This window comes from Anomaloglossus baeobatrachus, chromosome 1 (assembly GCF_048569485.1).
Source record: "Anomaloglossus baeobatrachus isolate aAnoBae1 chromosome 1, aAnoBae1.hap1, whole genome shotgun sequence".
In the NCBI taxonomy this organism is placed as follows: Eukaryota; Metazoa; Chordata; class Amphibia; order Anura; family Aromobatidae; genus Anomaloglossus; species Anomaloglossus baeobatrachus.
This window is the reverse complement of record NC_134353.1, coordinates 707,786,468-707,802,984: the sequence shown is the minus strand read 5'-3', so window position 1 is coordinate 707,802,984 and position 16,517 is coordinate 707,786,468. Positions and strand designations below refer to the sequence as shown.

The window sequence follows — 16,517 nt, the reverse complement described above, 5'->3', positions numbered from 1 at the left end:
CCAGACAATTGGGTGTATAGCTATTGCCTCTGGAGGCCACACAAAGTATTACACTTAAAAGTGTAAGGCCCCTCCCCTTCTGGCTATACACCCCCAGTGGGATCACTGGCTCACCAGTTTTGTGCTTTGTGCGAAGGAGGCAACACATCCACGCATAGCTCCACTTTTTAGTCAGCAGCAGCTGCTGACTATGTCGGATGGAAGAAAAGAGGACACATATAGTGTCCCCAGCATGCTCCCTTCTCACCCCACTGTATGTCGGAGGTGTTTGTAAGGTTGAGGTACCCATTGCGGGTACGGCGGCAGGAGCCCACATGCTGATTCCTTCCCCATCCCTTTTTACAGGGCTCTGGGTGAAGTGGGATTTACCGGTCTCCAGGCACTGAGACCGTGCTCCATCTACAGCCCCTGGAGAAGATGCTGGATGGAGCGGAGTACATCAGGGACATGGCCCTGCTTCCTCAAGGTACTCTGTGTCCCCGTGCATTTGGCGCTCACACCGCAGCATGCTGGGTGTTGTAGTGCGCCGGGGGACATCAGCGCTGCGGCGCCTGTGCCATGGCCTCATTCAGCTTTGCTGAAGCAGGCTCACTTATGGGAATTGGTCGCGCCGGCCGCTGGGACTGCGGCGCGGCTGGCACTTGTAGTGCGCCGGGGACTTCAGCGCGGCCTGCGCTTTTACGGCGGCCGCGCTGATAACTAGAGTCCCCGGCTTTTGCGGCCTGCTTCCGTTCGTTCCCGCCCCCAGACCTGCCAGTCAGGAGAGGGGCGGGACGCTGGCCACTTCTATGAATCGGTCGCGCCGGCCGCTGGAACTGCGGCGCGGCTGGCACTTGTGGTGCGCCGGGGACTTCAGCGCGGCCCGCGCTTTTACGGCGGCCGCGCTGTTAACTCGAGTCCCCGGCTTCTGGGCCTAGTCTCCCTTCGTTACCGCCCACAGCCCTGACAGTCAGGGTAGGGGCGTGACGCTGCATAGAGCAGAGCTGAGAGCTGGAGTATGTTTTGCATACTCCACCCCTCTCACTGTGTGCACTGTGAATCCGGATTCCCGCACTTTCTCAGGCACGCCCACGGCTTCCTTCTCTACAAGGACACCGGCAGCCATTAGTGTCAGTTGCTGTACGATACAGAGACAAGTGTGGAAGACCCTGGCATTCTGATAGTCACACAATCGCTGTAACAGGCGTTAAGCAGCACCTGTGGTGCTAACCCCACTAGTGCAGAAGTGCACTTATAGATATGCTTGTACTATATACATTGCACTGTTTGGTCGCACGTTGTATATACCCTCCTGGATTATGCGGAGGAGTTATCAGCATATTCTCTGTGTAAAACAAAGGTGCAGAACCACATGTTTTTCTATACAGCTGGTACAGCATGTACGGCTATACGGCCGGCAGATACATAGACTCCCATTGTATGCACTAATGGCCAGGGGATGAGGACGGTGTCTGCAGTATTTACTGACAGTTTTTCTGAGACTATGGCTATGATACTAGAAGCCTAGCAGTCCGGACATGTCTCTCACAATATGGGCACTGTTGAATCATTGATCCATGGCCCCCCTCAGTGTGAATAACTAACAGCTCCGGGAATGTCACACGCATCCCAGAGTCACGGCTCTGCACGGACGTCAGTCCCAGACAGCCTAAGTGGGCTCGCTATGAGCGGCCTCGGTTTCATCAGGGTCCTAACAGAAGGACTCGCTGTGTAATGAGGCGGAAGTAGCGGCTCAGGATTCTGATCCTGAGACCGCTCTCAATCTGGATACACCTGATTGTGACGCCATAGTAAATAATCTTATAGCGTCCATCTATAGAATGTGGGTTATTTCTCACAGCTCCTCCAGTGGAGGAGTCAGCTTCACGTATTTTTCTGGACCACTCTGCCTTCAGAGAGGCAGTCCAGGAACAGCACGCTTATCCAGATATGCGCTTCTCCAAACGGCTTAGGATACACGTTATCCCTGTCCCCTGACTTGGTCAAGGACTGGACCCAATGTCCCGAGCGGCATCCTCCAATCTCCAGGCTTGTAGCTAGATCCATAGTTGCAGTGGGAGATGGAACTGCAAACTCAAAGATGCCACTGACAGACAGATGGATCTCTGGTCGAAAGCCATCTATGAGGCTGTCGGCGCACCGTTGGCTCCGGCATTCTCTCCCTTGGGGCACTCCAAGCTATTTCAGCTTGTCTTACACAGATTGACACGGTTACACGTACATCTGTGCCGCAGGTGGCATCCTTAACCTCTCAAATGTCTGCATTTGTTTCTTACGCGATTCAGGTTGTCCTGGACTCTGCGAACCGTGCGGCGGTAGCCTCCGCTACTCCGTGTTTTTAAGCAGAGCCTGGTCTGCTCGTTAAGTGAATGGAAGGCAGATTCTGCTTCCAAAAAAGGTTGCCTAACCAGTTGCCTTTTTCTGCTGACCGACTGTTTGGTGAGCGTTGGATGTAACCATCAAACAGTCCAGGGGTAAGGATTCATCCTTTCCTCAGCCCGGACACAACAAACCCCAACAGAGCAAGAGGCAGTCGGGGTTTTCGGCCTTTTCGAGGCTCGGGCAGGTCCCATTTTTCCTCGTCCAATGTGGACTCAAAAGGATCAGAGGAGCTAAGATTCTTAGCGGGCTCAGTCTCGCCCAAAAAAGCGACAGTCTGAAAACCCGCTTCCAAGGCGGCTTCCTCATGACTTGCGGCCTCGGTCGGTAGCAGGCTCTCCCGCGTTGGCGATATTTAGCTGCCATAGGTCAATGACCATTGAGTGTGAGACATTCTGTCTCACGGGTACAGGATAGAGCTCACTTCTCGTCCTCCAACTCGATTCTTCAGAATTTCTCCACCTCCCGGCCGGGCCGCTGCTCTTCTGCAAACAGGGTGCACTCTATAGGCAGAAAGAGTGATGACCCCCGTTCCTCTTCAGGAACAAGGTCACGGTTTTTACCCCAAATTCTTTGCGGTACCTATAACAACGGGCCGTTCCGTCCCGTTCTGGATCTAAAAATGCTCAGCAAGCTCGTGGACACCAGGCGGTTCCGGATGGAATCCCTCCGCCATGTCATCGCCTCAAGGTCCCAAGGATATTTCCTAGCATCATTAGGCATCAAGGATGCTTATCCACACGTGCCGATTGATCCAGAGCACTAGCGTTTCTACGCTTCGTTATAGGAGACGAACACCCTCTGTTCGTAGCTCTACCTTCCGGCTAGCGACAGTCCAACTGGTCTTCGCCAAGGTCAGGGCAGCAGTAGTCACAGTCCTGCACTCTCAGGGTCACTCTGTGGTCCCGTATTTAGACGATCTACTTGTCAAGGCACTCTCTTAGGAAACATGCCAACACTGCCCGAACGTTGCGCTGGAGACTCTCTAGAGTTTTGGGTGGATCATCAACTTTTTAAAGTCAGATCCGACCCCGACCCTATCGATAACATATCTAGGCATAGAGTTTCTTACTCTCTCAGCGATAGTGAAGCTGCCGCTAGACAAACAGCATTCACTACGGGCTGCAAGCTCTTCTTTAAGAACCAGTCGCACACATTGAGACGCCTCATGCACTTCCTACGTAAGATGGTAGCAATGGAGGCAGTTCCTTTCGCGCAGTTTTACTGCGTCCACTACAATGGGACATTCTCCGCCAATGGGACGAGGAGTCGACGTCCCTCAACAGAGTCGTCGTTCTTTCTCAGGCGGCCAAGGAATCTCTACGGTGGTGGCTTCTTCTCACCTCTTGGTCAAAAGGAAGGTCCTTCCTATCCCCGTCCTGGGCGATAGTTACGACAGACGCGAGTCTATCAGGGTGGGGAGCAGTTTTTCTCCACTACAGCGCTCAGGGTACGTGGACTCAGCAAGAGTCCACTTTTCAGATCAATGTTCTTGAACACAGAGCAGTGTATCTTGCCCTACAATCCTTCCAACAGCGGCTGGAAAGCAAGCATATCCGACTTCAGTCGGACAGCTCCACAGCGGTGGCATACATCAACCACCAAGGAAGAACGCGCAACCGGCAAGCCTTCCAGGAAGTCCGGCAGGTTCTGATGTGGGTGGAAGACACGGCATCCACCATATCCACAATTCACATCCCAAGTGTGGAAACTAGGAAGCTGACTTCCTAAGTCGCTGAGGTGTGGCCGAAAGAGTATGGTCTCCTCACCCGGACGGGTTTCAGGAGATCTGGCGCCGCTGACAGAGGCCGGACGTCGATCTAATGGCGTCACGGCACAACAACAATGTGCCAGCTTCATGGCACGGTTTCACAATCATCGAGCTCTGGCGGCAAACGCCTTAGTTCAGCATTGGTCGCAGTTCCAGCTACCTTAGGTGCCACCTCTGGCATTGTTGCCCAGAGTACTGCGCTAGATCAAGACCGACTGCGGCCGCGCCATCCTCGTCGCTACAAATTGGCCGAGGATGTTGTGGTACTCGGTTCTGTGGTGCCTCACGGTAGGCTAACCGGGGGCACTACCAGACCAATCAGACTGGCTGTCTCAAGGGCCATTCTTCCATTTGAATTCTACGGCCCTCAACCGGATGGTGTGGCATTGAGTCCTGGAACCTAGTGTCGTCAGGATTACCTCAGGACGTGGTTGCCACCATGAGACAGGCTAGCATACCAACGTCCGCCAAGATTGACCACAGGACGTGGAAGATGTTCTTATCTCGGTGCTCGGCGCAGGGTGTTTCTCCCTGGCCGGTTGCATCGTCTATGTTTCCTTCCTTCCTGCAATCTAGGTAGGAAAATGGGTTGTCGCTCAGTTCCCTTTAGGGACAAGTCTCAGCGCTATCTGTATTTTTTCAGAAACGACGACTTCCTCAGGTACGCACGTTCCTACGGGGAGTTTGTCTTCTCAGCACTCCGTACAAGCGGCCGTTAGAGCCCTGAGATCTGAACAAGGTTCTAATTGCTCTCCAGATGCCGCCTTTCGAGCCTTTGAAGGATGTCTCCCTTCCCGTTTTTCACGGGAAGTGGCCTTCTAGTAACGGTCTCGTCTCTTAGGAGAGTTTCCGAGCTAGCAACGCTCTCATACAAACTCCCTTCCTGGTCCTTCACCAGGACAGGGTAGTTCTGCGTCCGGTTCCGGAATTTCTCCCTAAGGTGGTATCCCATTTTCATATCAATCAGGATATCACCTCACCTTCTTTGTGTCCTCGTCCAGTCCATCAATTTCAGAAAGATTTGCATCTGTTGGTTCTGGTGAGAGCACTCAGGTTCTACTTCCCGCATGGCGCTCCTGCGCCACCCGGATGCACTCTTTGTCCTTGTCGCTGGTCGGCGTAAACAGTCGCAAGCTTCCAGATCCACCCTTGCTCGGGGGCTCGAGGAACCAATTCTTGAAACCTACAGTTCTACTGGGCTTCTGGTTCTCTCAAGGCCGAAGGCCTATTCTACCAGAGCCGTGGGTGCATCCTGGGCATTACGGCACCAGGCTACGGCTCAGCAGGTGTGTCAGGCACCCACCTGGTCGAGTCTACTTACTTTTACCAAGCATTATCAGATGCATACCTACGCTTCGGCAGACGCCAGCCTAGGTAGATAAGTCATTCAGGCGGCGGTTGGCCACCTGTAGGAGAGGGCCGTTTGACGGCCCTATCATGAGGTATTCTTTTACCCACCCAGGGATTGCTTTTGGACATCCCAATTGTCTGGGTCTCCCAATGGAGCGACAAAGAAGAAGGGAATTTTGTTTACTTACCGTAAATTCCTTTTCTTCTAGCTCCAATTGGGAGACCCAGCACCCGCCCTGTTTTTTCGGGGTTTTTCTGTTTTTTCGGGTACACATGTTGTTCATGTGGTATGGTTCAGTTCTCCGATGTTTCCTCGGATTGAATTGGTCTTTAAACCAGTTATTGGCTTTCCTCCTTCTTGCTTTGGCACTAAAACTGGTGAGCCAGTGATCCCACTGGGGGTGTATAGCCAGAAGGGGAGGGGCCTTACACTTTTAAGTGTAATACTTTGTGTGGCCTCCAGAGGCAATAGCTATACACCCAATTGTCTGGGTCTCCCAATTGGAGCTAGAAGAAAAGGAATTTACGGTAAGTAAACAAAATTCCCTTCTTTTTCCTACAGAGCTTCCAACCCCCTGTGTAGGCCAAGTTGAATGATGATGTTCTTGCCTTCTTCCACCCTAGAGAATGTTTTCTCTTAAAGGCAACCTGTCACCAATTTTATGGTCTATAAGCTGCGGCCACCACCAGTGGGCTGTTATATACAGCGTTCTAGCATGCTGTATATAAGAGCCCAGGCCGCTGTGTAAAACAAAAAAAAACTCTTTATAACACTCACCTAGAAGGTTGCTCCGGTGCTGTCTGGCCAGATGGGCGGCGCTGTTCTCTGGGATCGGCGCCTCCTCTTTCGGCCATCTTGGTCCTCTGTCTTCTGAAGCCTGTGTTCATGACTCGTCTACGTCATATACATGTTAGAATGCTGTATATAACAGCACACTAGTGGTTGCCGCAGCTTATAGGCCATAAAACTGGTGACAGGTTCTCTTTTAAGATCCCTCCAAGATTGGTTTAAGATCTAGTGTGACTTAGCATTTACAACTCTCTCCTCTGTATAATTAAGTCTGGTCCACATGTCAGGCTTCATCAATTTGATATATCTAGCAGATTTGTCAGGTTTTGGAAAGTGTTGGACTAAAGCCCCCCATACACTTTAAACTACTTATGTTGGCTGAACCTGCCGATATTGATGGGTTGAGCCTAAAGCTTAATGTGTATGGCTCCCAGATAACTGATTGATGGGGAAGTTATTCGGGTATGTCCTGGTTCAGACTGCTGATCATTGGGTTTATGAAGCTAAGGCACTGCTAGATATTTCTGACAATTTGCTCTTTCATAGAAAACAATGGAGCTCTCAGAGCTGGCCAAAAAGGCTACAGGTGTAACCATCGTTCGGCAGAGAGACAACAGATGTGTATGCCAGGCTTAAGGGGTACTTTACATGCTGCGACATCGCTACCAATATATCGTTGGGGTCACGTCGTTAGTGACGCACATCCGGCGCCGGTAGCGACATCGCAGCGTGTGACACCAATGAGCGACGATCAACGAGCACAAAAACATGAAAAATCGTTGCTCGTTGACACGTCACTCATTTCCTTAATATCGCTGCAGCCACTGGTACGATGTTTGTCGTCTTTGCGGCAGCACACATCGCTATGTGTGACACCGCAGGAACGACAAACCTCTCTTTACCTCCGTCCACCGGCAATGCGGAAGGAAGGAGGTGGACGGGAGGTTAAGTCCCGCTCATCTCCGCCCCTCCGCTTCTATCGGCCGGCCACTTAGTGACGTCGTTGTGACGCCGAATGCACCTTCCCCTTGAAGGAGGGTTTGTTCGGTGGTCACAGCGACGTCGCTGACAAGGTATGTGCGTGTGACGCTGCCGTAGCGATAATGTTCATATTGCAAGAATGACGGGGGCGGGTGCTATTGCATGCGACATCGCTAGCTATCGCTAGCGATGTCGCAACGTGTAAAGTACCCCTAAGGCTTCAGTTTATAAACCGACAATTCTACAATTCAATTATGACAGCTGAATAAATAGCATTATTTATAATGACCACCATCTTCATATAATAACAAGGTTGATGAGTCAGTCACCAATGATTCAAATTCCCGCTTCAAAATAAAGTATTAAATACAGTGGAACCTTAGGTTACGAGCATAATTGGTTCCGGGAGTGAGCTCTTAAACCAAGTTACTCTTATATCAAAGCGAATTTTCCCTTAGGAAATAATTGAAACGCAGACAATTCGTTCCACAACCCAAAAATATTTACTGTATTTATACAAACTTATTACAGCAATACAAAATAATGTACAGTAAAAACATAAAGCAAATTAATCTACACCTTCGCTTACAGTAGAATTGTTAGTGTGCGGAAGGTACTATAGAAAGAAAAATTATATGACAACCTTTATTCTAGTTCAATGCACAAAACCACACCCCAAATCTATTCTCCCCAAAGTAAGGGCAGAACTAAGCCAAATGTGGGGTAGGAATACTGCACACGCAGATTACAGCACTGTGCTGTACTGGTTAGCAGAAACCAAGAACAATACTGTATCCACAAATGCAAATTGATAGACATGCTATATAGTATATACTGTACTGTAAAATGGTATAATGTATACAGTACATATGTACAGAAAGTTATCTCCAGAGTGGATCAGAGTGTGCTGAATTACGGAGCCGCAAGTGTGCGCTGTATTTGCTCTTATTGCAAAGCATTGCTCTTAAACCAAGTTCCAAATTTTTAGAAAGCTTTGCTTGTCTTGCAAAATGCTCTCAAACCAAGTTACTCTTAATCTAAGGTCCCACTGTATTCTACATCATTATTATTGTATAGTTATTGCTTAAACGCAAACTTTATTGTATGTTTACTTTATTTGGAATTTAGGAATCACCGTGATCTTGGGGATGAAAACTATGATGATGATTTATACATGAGCCATTTAAAAAGCAGTCAGAGCTTAAATCGCACAATTTTGGCTTAACAACTCCACAATCCTTAACAAAACCTAACAATAAAATGGCTGTTGGTTTAGAACAAGATGTGATTCTTTTGATTGTCCATTGGTACACCAAAATATGAATAATATGATATAATGTAGATGAAGTGCTGTAATTTTATTCTTGTTCTTTTCAGGGATGATGCAGTGTGTTATTGCTGTAGCTGATAAAGTATTTGATGCCTTCTTAGCTGTAATGGCTGATAAGGTAAGAGATTATGTGCTTCCAAATGTTTCCCTTTTACTGCATTACCTCATGAAGTATATACTATTTAAAGGAATATTCTCATATTAATAAAATTGCTTTAATTAGACAACTTGAAAATTAGAACTTCTTTGTCGCTCCATTGGGAGACCCAGACAATTGGGTGTATAGCTTCTGCCTCCGGAGGCCACACAAAGTATTACACTCAAAAGTGTAACCCCTCCCCTCTGCCTATACACCCTCCCGTGCATCACGGGCTCCTCAGTTTTATGCTTTGTGTGGAAGGAGGCACACATCCACTCACACATCTCCATGTTAGTCAGCAGCAGCTGCTGATTGTATCGGTTGGAAGAAAAGAGGGCCCCCACGGGGCCCCCGGCATGCTCCCTTCTCACCCCACTAAGTCGGCGGTGCTGTTAAGGTTGAGGTACCCATTGCGGGTACGACGGCTGGAGCCTCATGCCGTGTTTCCTTCTCCATCCCTGAGGGCTCTGGTAGAAGTGGGATCCGAAGCGGTCATCCAGGTACTGGGACCGTGCTCCCTCCGCAGCCCCTGAGGGAATCTGCTGGACAGGAGCTTATCTATACTCAGGGACAGGGCCCTGCATCCACGAGGTACTCTGTGTCCCCATGGGGACTGTGTATGGAGCGCCTGGTTTCCGGACGCCGCATCTGACTGCTGAATTGTGAAGACCGGGGACTACCGCGCCGACCGCGCCTGCTTGTCGGCCGCGGTATTAAATTTAGTCCCCGGCTTCATCGCGGCCTAGTGGAAAAAACTCCCGCCCCTGGGCCTGTCTATCAGAGATAGGGGCGGGACAGCCGACCTGACGTCGGAGTGAGGGCAGGGGCATCCTGTATGCTTCCTCCCCCCTCACTGATCACTGTGGGGACCCCAGATTCCCGCACTTTTTCTAACGCCGCCCATGGCTTCACTCCTCCCCTGAGAGCTCCGGCAGCCATCTTTAGGACATTCTGCCGGTGGAGAATCACAGAGAACAGCTCTGCAGCTCTGGGAGACCAGGCAGGGAATCTGGAGCGCACACACCCCGCTTTTTAGCGGTCGGTAAGCCGCACCGGTCACTCGGTGTTGGTCCCCTTGGGTGCCGGTATAGATACGTATATATATATATATACTTTTTTCTGTTCGGCCGGGCTGTATACCCTTTTTTCTATATACCCTCAGTGATCACGCTCCTAGGACACAACAGCATGTCGGCCACAAGGAGCAAGGGCACTAAAACACAGGTTTTTTTTGCGACATGTACCTCTTGTAGGGCCATGCTACCTGCGGGTTCCACCTACCCTCACTGTGAGCAATGCTCGACCCCTGTTACGCTTGCTCAGCCGGAGCCTCGGTCACTAGTGGGCCCCTCGGCTCAGGCAGACCCCCCTGCTTCCACTGTACAGGTGGCAGCGACAGAGTTTGCAGTTTTTGCTGAAAAGCTCTCAGAGTCACTCTCGCAATCCATGGCTCAGTCTATGGACAAATGGTCTGCCAAGTTGCTGGAAGCCCTGCAGTCCAGACCGGTCCTTACACAGGCCCCTGACCCTGATAGATCGGCGCCTCCAGGTCCCTCTCGGTACACCCCGGCCGGGGTGGACCCTAGATCTCACGTGGAGGACTCCTCCACGGACCACAGTCCCAGACCAGCTAAGCGGGCTCGCTTGGAATCTTCCCCGACTTCCTCACGCTGCTCGGGTTCCCAACTTGAGGACTCTCTGGAGGACGAGGCGGAGGTTGCAGCTCAGGGTTCGGACCCTGATGTTGCTCTCAATCTTGATACACCTGAAGGGGACGCCTTAGTAAATGACCTTATCTCGTCCATCAATCAGGTGCTGGACCTATCTCCCCCGCCTCCACCTATAGAGGAGTCGGCCTCTCAGCAGGAGAAACACCAGTTTAGGTTTCCCAAACGTACACGGAGTGCATTTTTTGATCACTCTAACTTCAGGGATGCCATCCAGAAGCCCAGAGCGGTTCCGGACAAGCGCTTTACTAAGCGCCCTACTGATACACGTTACCCCTTCCCCGCTGACGTAGTTAAGGGTTGGGCTCAATGTCCTAAGGTGGATCCCCCAGTCTCCAGATTGGCGGCTAGATCTGTAGTTTCGGTTGCAGATGGCTCATCACTAAAAGATGCCACTGACAGGCAGATAGAACTCCTGGTGAAATCCATCTATGAGGCCACGGGAGCGTCTTTTGCCCCGGCTTTTGCAGCCGTGTGGGCACTCCAAGCTATCTCAGCTTGTCTGGCTGAGATTAATGCGGTCACACGTACGTCTGCCCCGCAGGTTGCATCTTTAACCTCTCAGGCGTCGGCGTTTTCTTCCTACGCCATGAACGCAGTCCTAGACTCTGCTAGCCGTACAGCGGTGGCATCCGCTAATTCGGTTGCAGTCCGCAGGGCCATGTGGCTGCGTGAATGGAAGGCAGACTCGGCTTCCAAGAGGTTCTTAACCGGTTTGCCGTTTTCTGGCAAGAGATTGTTTGGCGAACGTTTGGATGAGATTATTAAGGAATCCAAGGGAAAGGACTCCTCCTTACCCCAGTCCAAACCTAAGAGACCTCAGCAACGAAAAATTCAATCGAGGTTTCGGTCCTTTCGTCCCTCCGCCAAGCCACAGTCCTCTTCGTCCAATAGACAGGACAAAGGCCAGAGGAACTCCTATGCGTGGCGGCCTAAGTCACGCCCCCAAAAGACCGCCGGAGGCACTGCTTCCAAGGCGGCCTCCTCATGACTCACGGCATCCCCGAACCGCATCCTCGGTCGGTGGCAGGCTCTCCCGCTTTTGCGACGCCTGGTGGCCACATGTTCAAGACCGATGGGTGAGAGACATCCTGTCTCACGGTTACAGGATAGAGTTCAGCTCTCGTCCTCCGACTCGTTTCTTCAGAACCTCCCCGCCCCCCGCGCGAGCAGACGCACTTTTTCAAGCAGTGGACGCTCTGAAAAAAGTCGTGACCCCCCGTTCCCACTCAGGAACAGGGTCGCGGTTTTTACTCCAACCTATTCGTGGTGCCAAAGAAAGACGGATCATTCCGTCCCGTTCTGGACCTCAAATTGCTCAACAAACACGTGAGCACCAGACGATTCCGGATGGAATCTCTCCGCTCGGTCATCGCCTCGATGTCACAAGGAGACTTCCTCGCATCGATCGACATCAAAGATGCCTATCTCCATGTGCCGATCGCACCAGAACATCAACGCTTTTTGCGTTTCGCCATAGGGGACGAACACCTTCAGTTCGTGGCATTGCCCTTCGGCCTGGCGACAGCCCCTCGGGTTTTCACCAAAGTCATGGCATCCGTTGTGGCGGTCCTGCATTCTCAGGGCCACTCGGTGATCCCCTACTTAGACGATCTCCTAGTCAGGGCACCTTCTCGGGCGGCGTGTCAACACAGCCTTTCCGTCGCTCTGGAGACCCTCCAGCAGTTCGGGTGGCTCATCAACTTCCCAAAATCCAAGTTGACACCGACCCAATCTCTGACCTATCTAGGGATGGAGTTTCATACACAGTCAGCGGTAGTCAAGCTACCAATAGACAAACAGCTGTCACTGCAGGCAGGGGTGCAGTCTCTGATTCAGACTCAGTCGCACCCCTTGAGACGCCTCATGCACTTCCTGGGGAAGATGGTGGCAGCGATGGAAGCAGTGCCCTTCGCGCAATTCCATCTGCGCCCGCTCCAGTGGGACATTCTCCACAAATGGGACAGGAGGTCGAGCTCTCTCGACAGGAACGTCTCTCTTTCCCTTGCAACAAAGACGTCCCTTCAGTGGTGGCTTCTTCCCACTTCTCTATCACAGGGAAAATCCTTCCTGCCCCCAACCTGGGCTGTGGTCACCACGGACGCGAGCCTGTCAGGGTGGGGAGCGGTGTTTCTCCATCACAGTGCTCAGGGAACCTGGACTCCGATAGAGTCTTCCCTGCAGATCAATGTCCTGGAGATAAGGGCAGTGTATCTGGCCCTATTGGCTTTCCAGCAGTTGCTGGAGGGCAGGCAGATCCGTATCCAGTCGGACAACGCCACTGCCGTCGCATACATCAACCACCAAGGCGGCACGCGGAGTCGTCAAGCCTTCCAGGAAGTCCAGCGAATTCTGCAGTGGGTGGAAGCCACAGCATCCACCATCTCCGCAGTTCACATACCAGGCGTAGAAAACTGGGAAGCAGATTTTCTCAGTCGTCAGGGCATGGATGCGGGGGAATGGTCCCTGCACCCAGAAGTGTTTCGAGAGATCTGTCGCCGCTGGGGAACGCCGGACGTCGATCTCATGGCGTCACGGCACAACAACAAGGTCCCGGCCTTCATGGCACGATCTCAAGATCACAGAGCTCTGGCGGCGGACGCATTAGTTCAGGATTGGTCGCAGTTTCAACTGCCGTATGTATTTCCTCCTCTGGCAATGCTGCCCAGAGTACTACGCAAGATCAGGTCCGATTGCCGTCGCGCCATTCTCGTCGCTCCAGACTGGCCGAGGCGGTCATGGTACCCGGATCTGTGGCATCTCACGGTGGGTCAGCCGTTGGCGCTGCCAGACCGCCCAGACTTGCTGTCGCAAGGGCCGTTTTTCCATCTGAATTCTACGGCCCTCAACCTGACTGTGTGGCCATTGAGTCCTCGCTCCTAGCGTCTTCAGGGTTGTCTCAGGATGTCATTGCCACTATGAGACAGGCCAGGAAACCGACGTCCGCCAAGATCTATCACAGGACTTGGCGGATTTTCTTGTCCTGGTGTTCTGATAAAGGTTTAACTCCCTGGCCTTTTGCCTTACCCACTTTTCTTTCCTTCCTTCAATCCGGAATGGATAAGGGGTTGTCACTTAGTTCTCTCAAAGGGCAAGTATCGGCACTCTCAATATTCTTTCAAAAGCGCCTGGCCAAGCTTCCGCAGGTCCGCACGTTCCTGCAGGGAGTTTGCCACATAGTCCCACCTTACAAGCGTCCGCTGGAACCCTGGGACCTTAACAGGGTGCTAACGGCTCTTCAGAAACCGCCTTTTGAGCCGCTGCGGGATGTCTCCTTATCGCGTCTTTCGCAGAAAGTGGCATTTCTAGTAGCAGTTACTTCACTCCGTAGAGTGTCGGAGCTTGCAGCACTGTCATGCAAAGCCCTCTTCTTGGTTTTTCACCAGGATAAGGTGGTTCTGCGTCCTGTTCCAGAATTTCTCCCTAAGGTGGTATCGCCTTTTCATCTCAATCAGGATATCCCCTTACCTTCATTTTGCCCTAATCCAATTCACCGCTTTGAAAAGGATTTGCACTCATTAGATCTAGTGAGAGCACTCCGTTTCTACGTGTCTCGCACAGCGCCCCTGCGCAGTTCAGATGCGCTTTTTGTCCTTGTGGCTGGTCAGCGTAAGGGTTCGCAAGCTTCCAGGTCAACCTTGGCTCGGTGGATCAAGGAACCGATTCTTGAAGCTTACCGTTCTTCGGGGCTTCCGATTCCTTCGGGGCTGAAAGCCCATTCTACCAGAGCCGTGGGGGCGTCCTGGGCATTGCGGCACCAGGCAACGGCTCTACAAGTGTGTCAAGCAGCTACGTGGTCTAGTTTGCACACTTTCACAAAGCACTATCAAGTGCATGCCTATGCTTCGGCAGATGCCAGTCTAGGTAGGCAAGTCCTTCAGGCGGCGGTGGCCCACCTGTAAGAGGGAGTCGTGTCGGCTCTTGTTATCGAGGTATTCTTTTACCCACCCAGGGACTGCTTTTGGACGTCCCATTTGTCTGGGTCTCCCAATGGAGCGACAAAGAAGAAGGGAATTTTGTTTACTTACCGTAAATTCCTTTTCCTCTAGCTCCTATTGGGAGACCCAGCACCCGCCCCTGTTCCCTTCGGGCTAGTTGTTCTTTTGTGTACACATGTTGTTCATGTTCAATTGTTTCATGGTTTTCAGTTCTCCGAACATCCTTCGGATTGAATTTACCTTAAACCAATTTATAAGTTTCCTCCTTCCTGCTTTTGCACCAAAACTGAGGAGCCCGTGATGCACGGGAGGGTGTATAGGCAGAGGGGAGGGGTTACACTTTTGAGTGTAATACTTTGTGTGGCCTCCGGAGGCAGAAGCTATACACCCAATTGTCTGGGTCTCCCAATAGGAGCTAGAAGAAAAGGAATTTACGGTAAGTAAACAAAATTCCCTTCGTTTACAATTGATTTGGTTTTTGTTTTCTGCTGTAATCCTCCTGTTGTGACAGCTTTTATCTTACATAGTGTTCAGCTTGTTTCCAAGGAGCTTGGCCACCAGATCCTGGCCCAGTGTGTCCAGTAGCTACATTTCAGGAAAGTCGTTATTTCCTAACTAGTGATAAGTGAATCTGAAGTGCGGTACAAACTTTACGAATACAAACCGCTCACGCGAGCATCGCTGTGCTTGGCCCAGTGCGAAACGCTTAGTGTTTGAATGGCTCGCTTTGAGGGTAACAACAGCGTGATTAGATGTAATGTGGACAAAAAAAAATAAAAATGGAAAAACACTGCTCACCCTCCCCTAGTAGTGTTCTATTTAACCCCTTCAGCCCCCGGGCACTTTCCGTTTTTGCGTTTTTGTTTTTTGCTCCCCTTCTTCCGAGAGGCGTAACCTTTTTGTTTTTCCATCAATCTTGCCATATGAGGGCTTGTTTTTTGCGGGACGAGTTGTACTTTTAAATGAAACCATACGTTTTACCATATAGTGTACTGGAAAACGGCAAAAAAATTCCAAGTGCGGAAAAATTGCAAAAAAAGTGGGATTGTACAATAGTTTTTGGGATATTTTATTCACCGTGTTCACTATATGGTAAAACTGATGTGTGGGTATGATGCCTCAGGTCGGTGCGAGTTTGTAGACACCAAACATGTATAGGTTTACTTGTATCTAAGGGGTTAAAAAAAATTCACAAGCTTGTCCAAAAAACGTGGCGCACGTTTTGCGCCATTTTCCAAAACCCGTAGCGTTCTCATTTTTCAGGATCTGAGGCTCAGTGATGGCTTATTTTTTGCGTCTCGACCTGACGTTCTTAACGGTACCATTTTTGCGCAGATGCTACGTTTTGCTCGCCTTTTTTTTTTTTTTTTTTTTGTTTTAATGTTTTGTTTATTAAACCAATATAAACAGAATGAATGCACATAACAAAAAGTATGGACATCACTAGCATCACTATGAAACTATATTGCATTAAACCGCATGAAGCCGCCTTCCAGGTACAATGTCTTCTGTGGAACAGAGTCTCAAATCAATCAAAAGTCGTTATATCCGGCGTATAGTAGAAGGTGAGCCATACCATGTCCTACTCTCATAGCAATATAAAAAAGAGGAACAGTTTTAACCTTTTTTCCTATTTAAGGGAGAGAAAATAGAGAAGAAAACATATAGCGGAAGCAAGAAAATAGAAGGAGGGAAGAGGGGGGGGGGGGGGGAGGAAACACTGAGAATTCTAAGCAAAGCCCTCAGTACCTACCCCCCAACTTTAGGAAGGGAGATAGAGGGTTTAAGAGATTTGAGAAGGGGGGGAAATGATAGGGGGGGATGGAAAAGGGAAAGGGTGTTGGTCTAGGGTCCATTCACCATATGTTCATAGTACTCAGGACCAGGTCGTCAGCTCACTCGGTCCCCTAATGGGGGGGAGGAGACAGCCTAGTCTTCTTTATGTCATCTCCTGCGCAATCGCCGTCAAGAAAGAAGGTTTGGATTTGTAGTCCTTCCAGGTGTTCCAAACTTGCCCAAAGAAGAACATCTGTTGTCGTGAGAGGGCAGAGAGCTCCTCCGCGTGGTATAGTTGGTCAATTTTCTGTAGCAGCTGCGAGATGTTGGGTATAT

The 16,517-nt window shown here is 50.6% G+C and overlaps 1 protein-coding gene across 2 annotated transcripts in view; it reads left to right on the top strand.

The window, feature by feature from the left end:
• Nucleotides 1-16,517, top strand: part of PI4KA (phosphatidylinositol 4-kinase alpha) — a 268,461-nt gene that overhangs the window by 131,212 nt on the left and 120,732 nt on the right. For both annotated transcript variants that reach the window (XM_075321257.1, XM_075321249.1), the window contains exon 24: nucleotides 8,649-8,719. In XM_075321257.1, coding sequence (XP_075177372.1) covers nucleotides 8,649-8,719 — 71 coding nt within the window. The remainder of the gene's footprint in view (nucleotides 1-8,648; nucleotides 8,720-16,517) is intronic.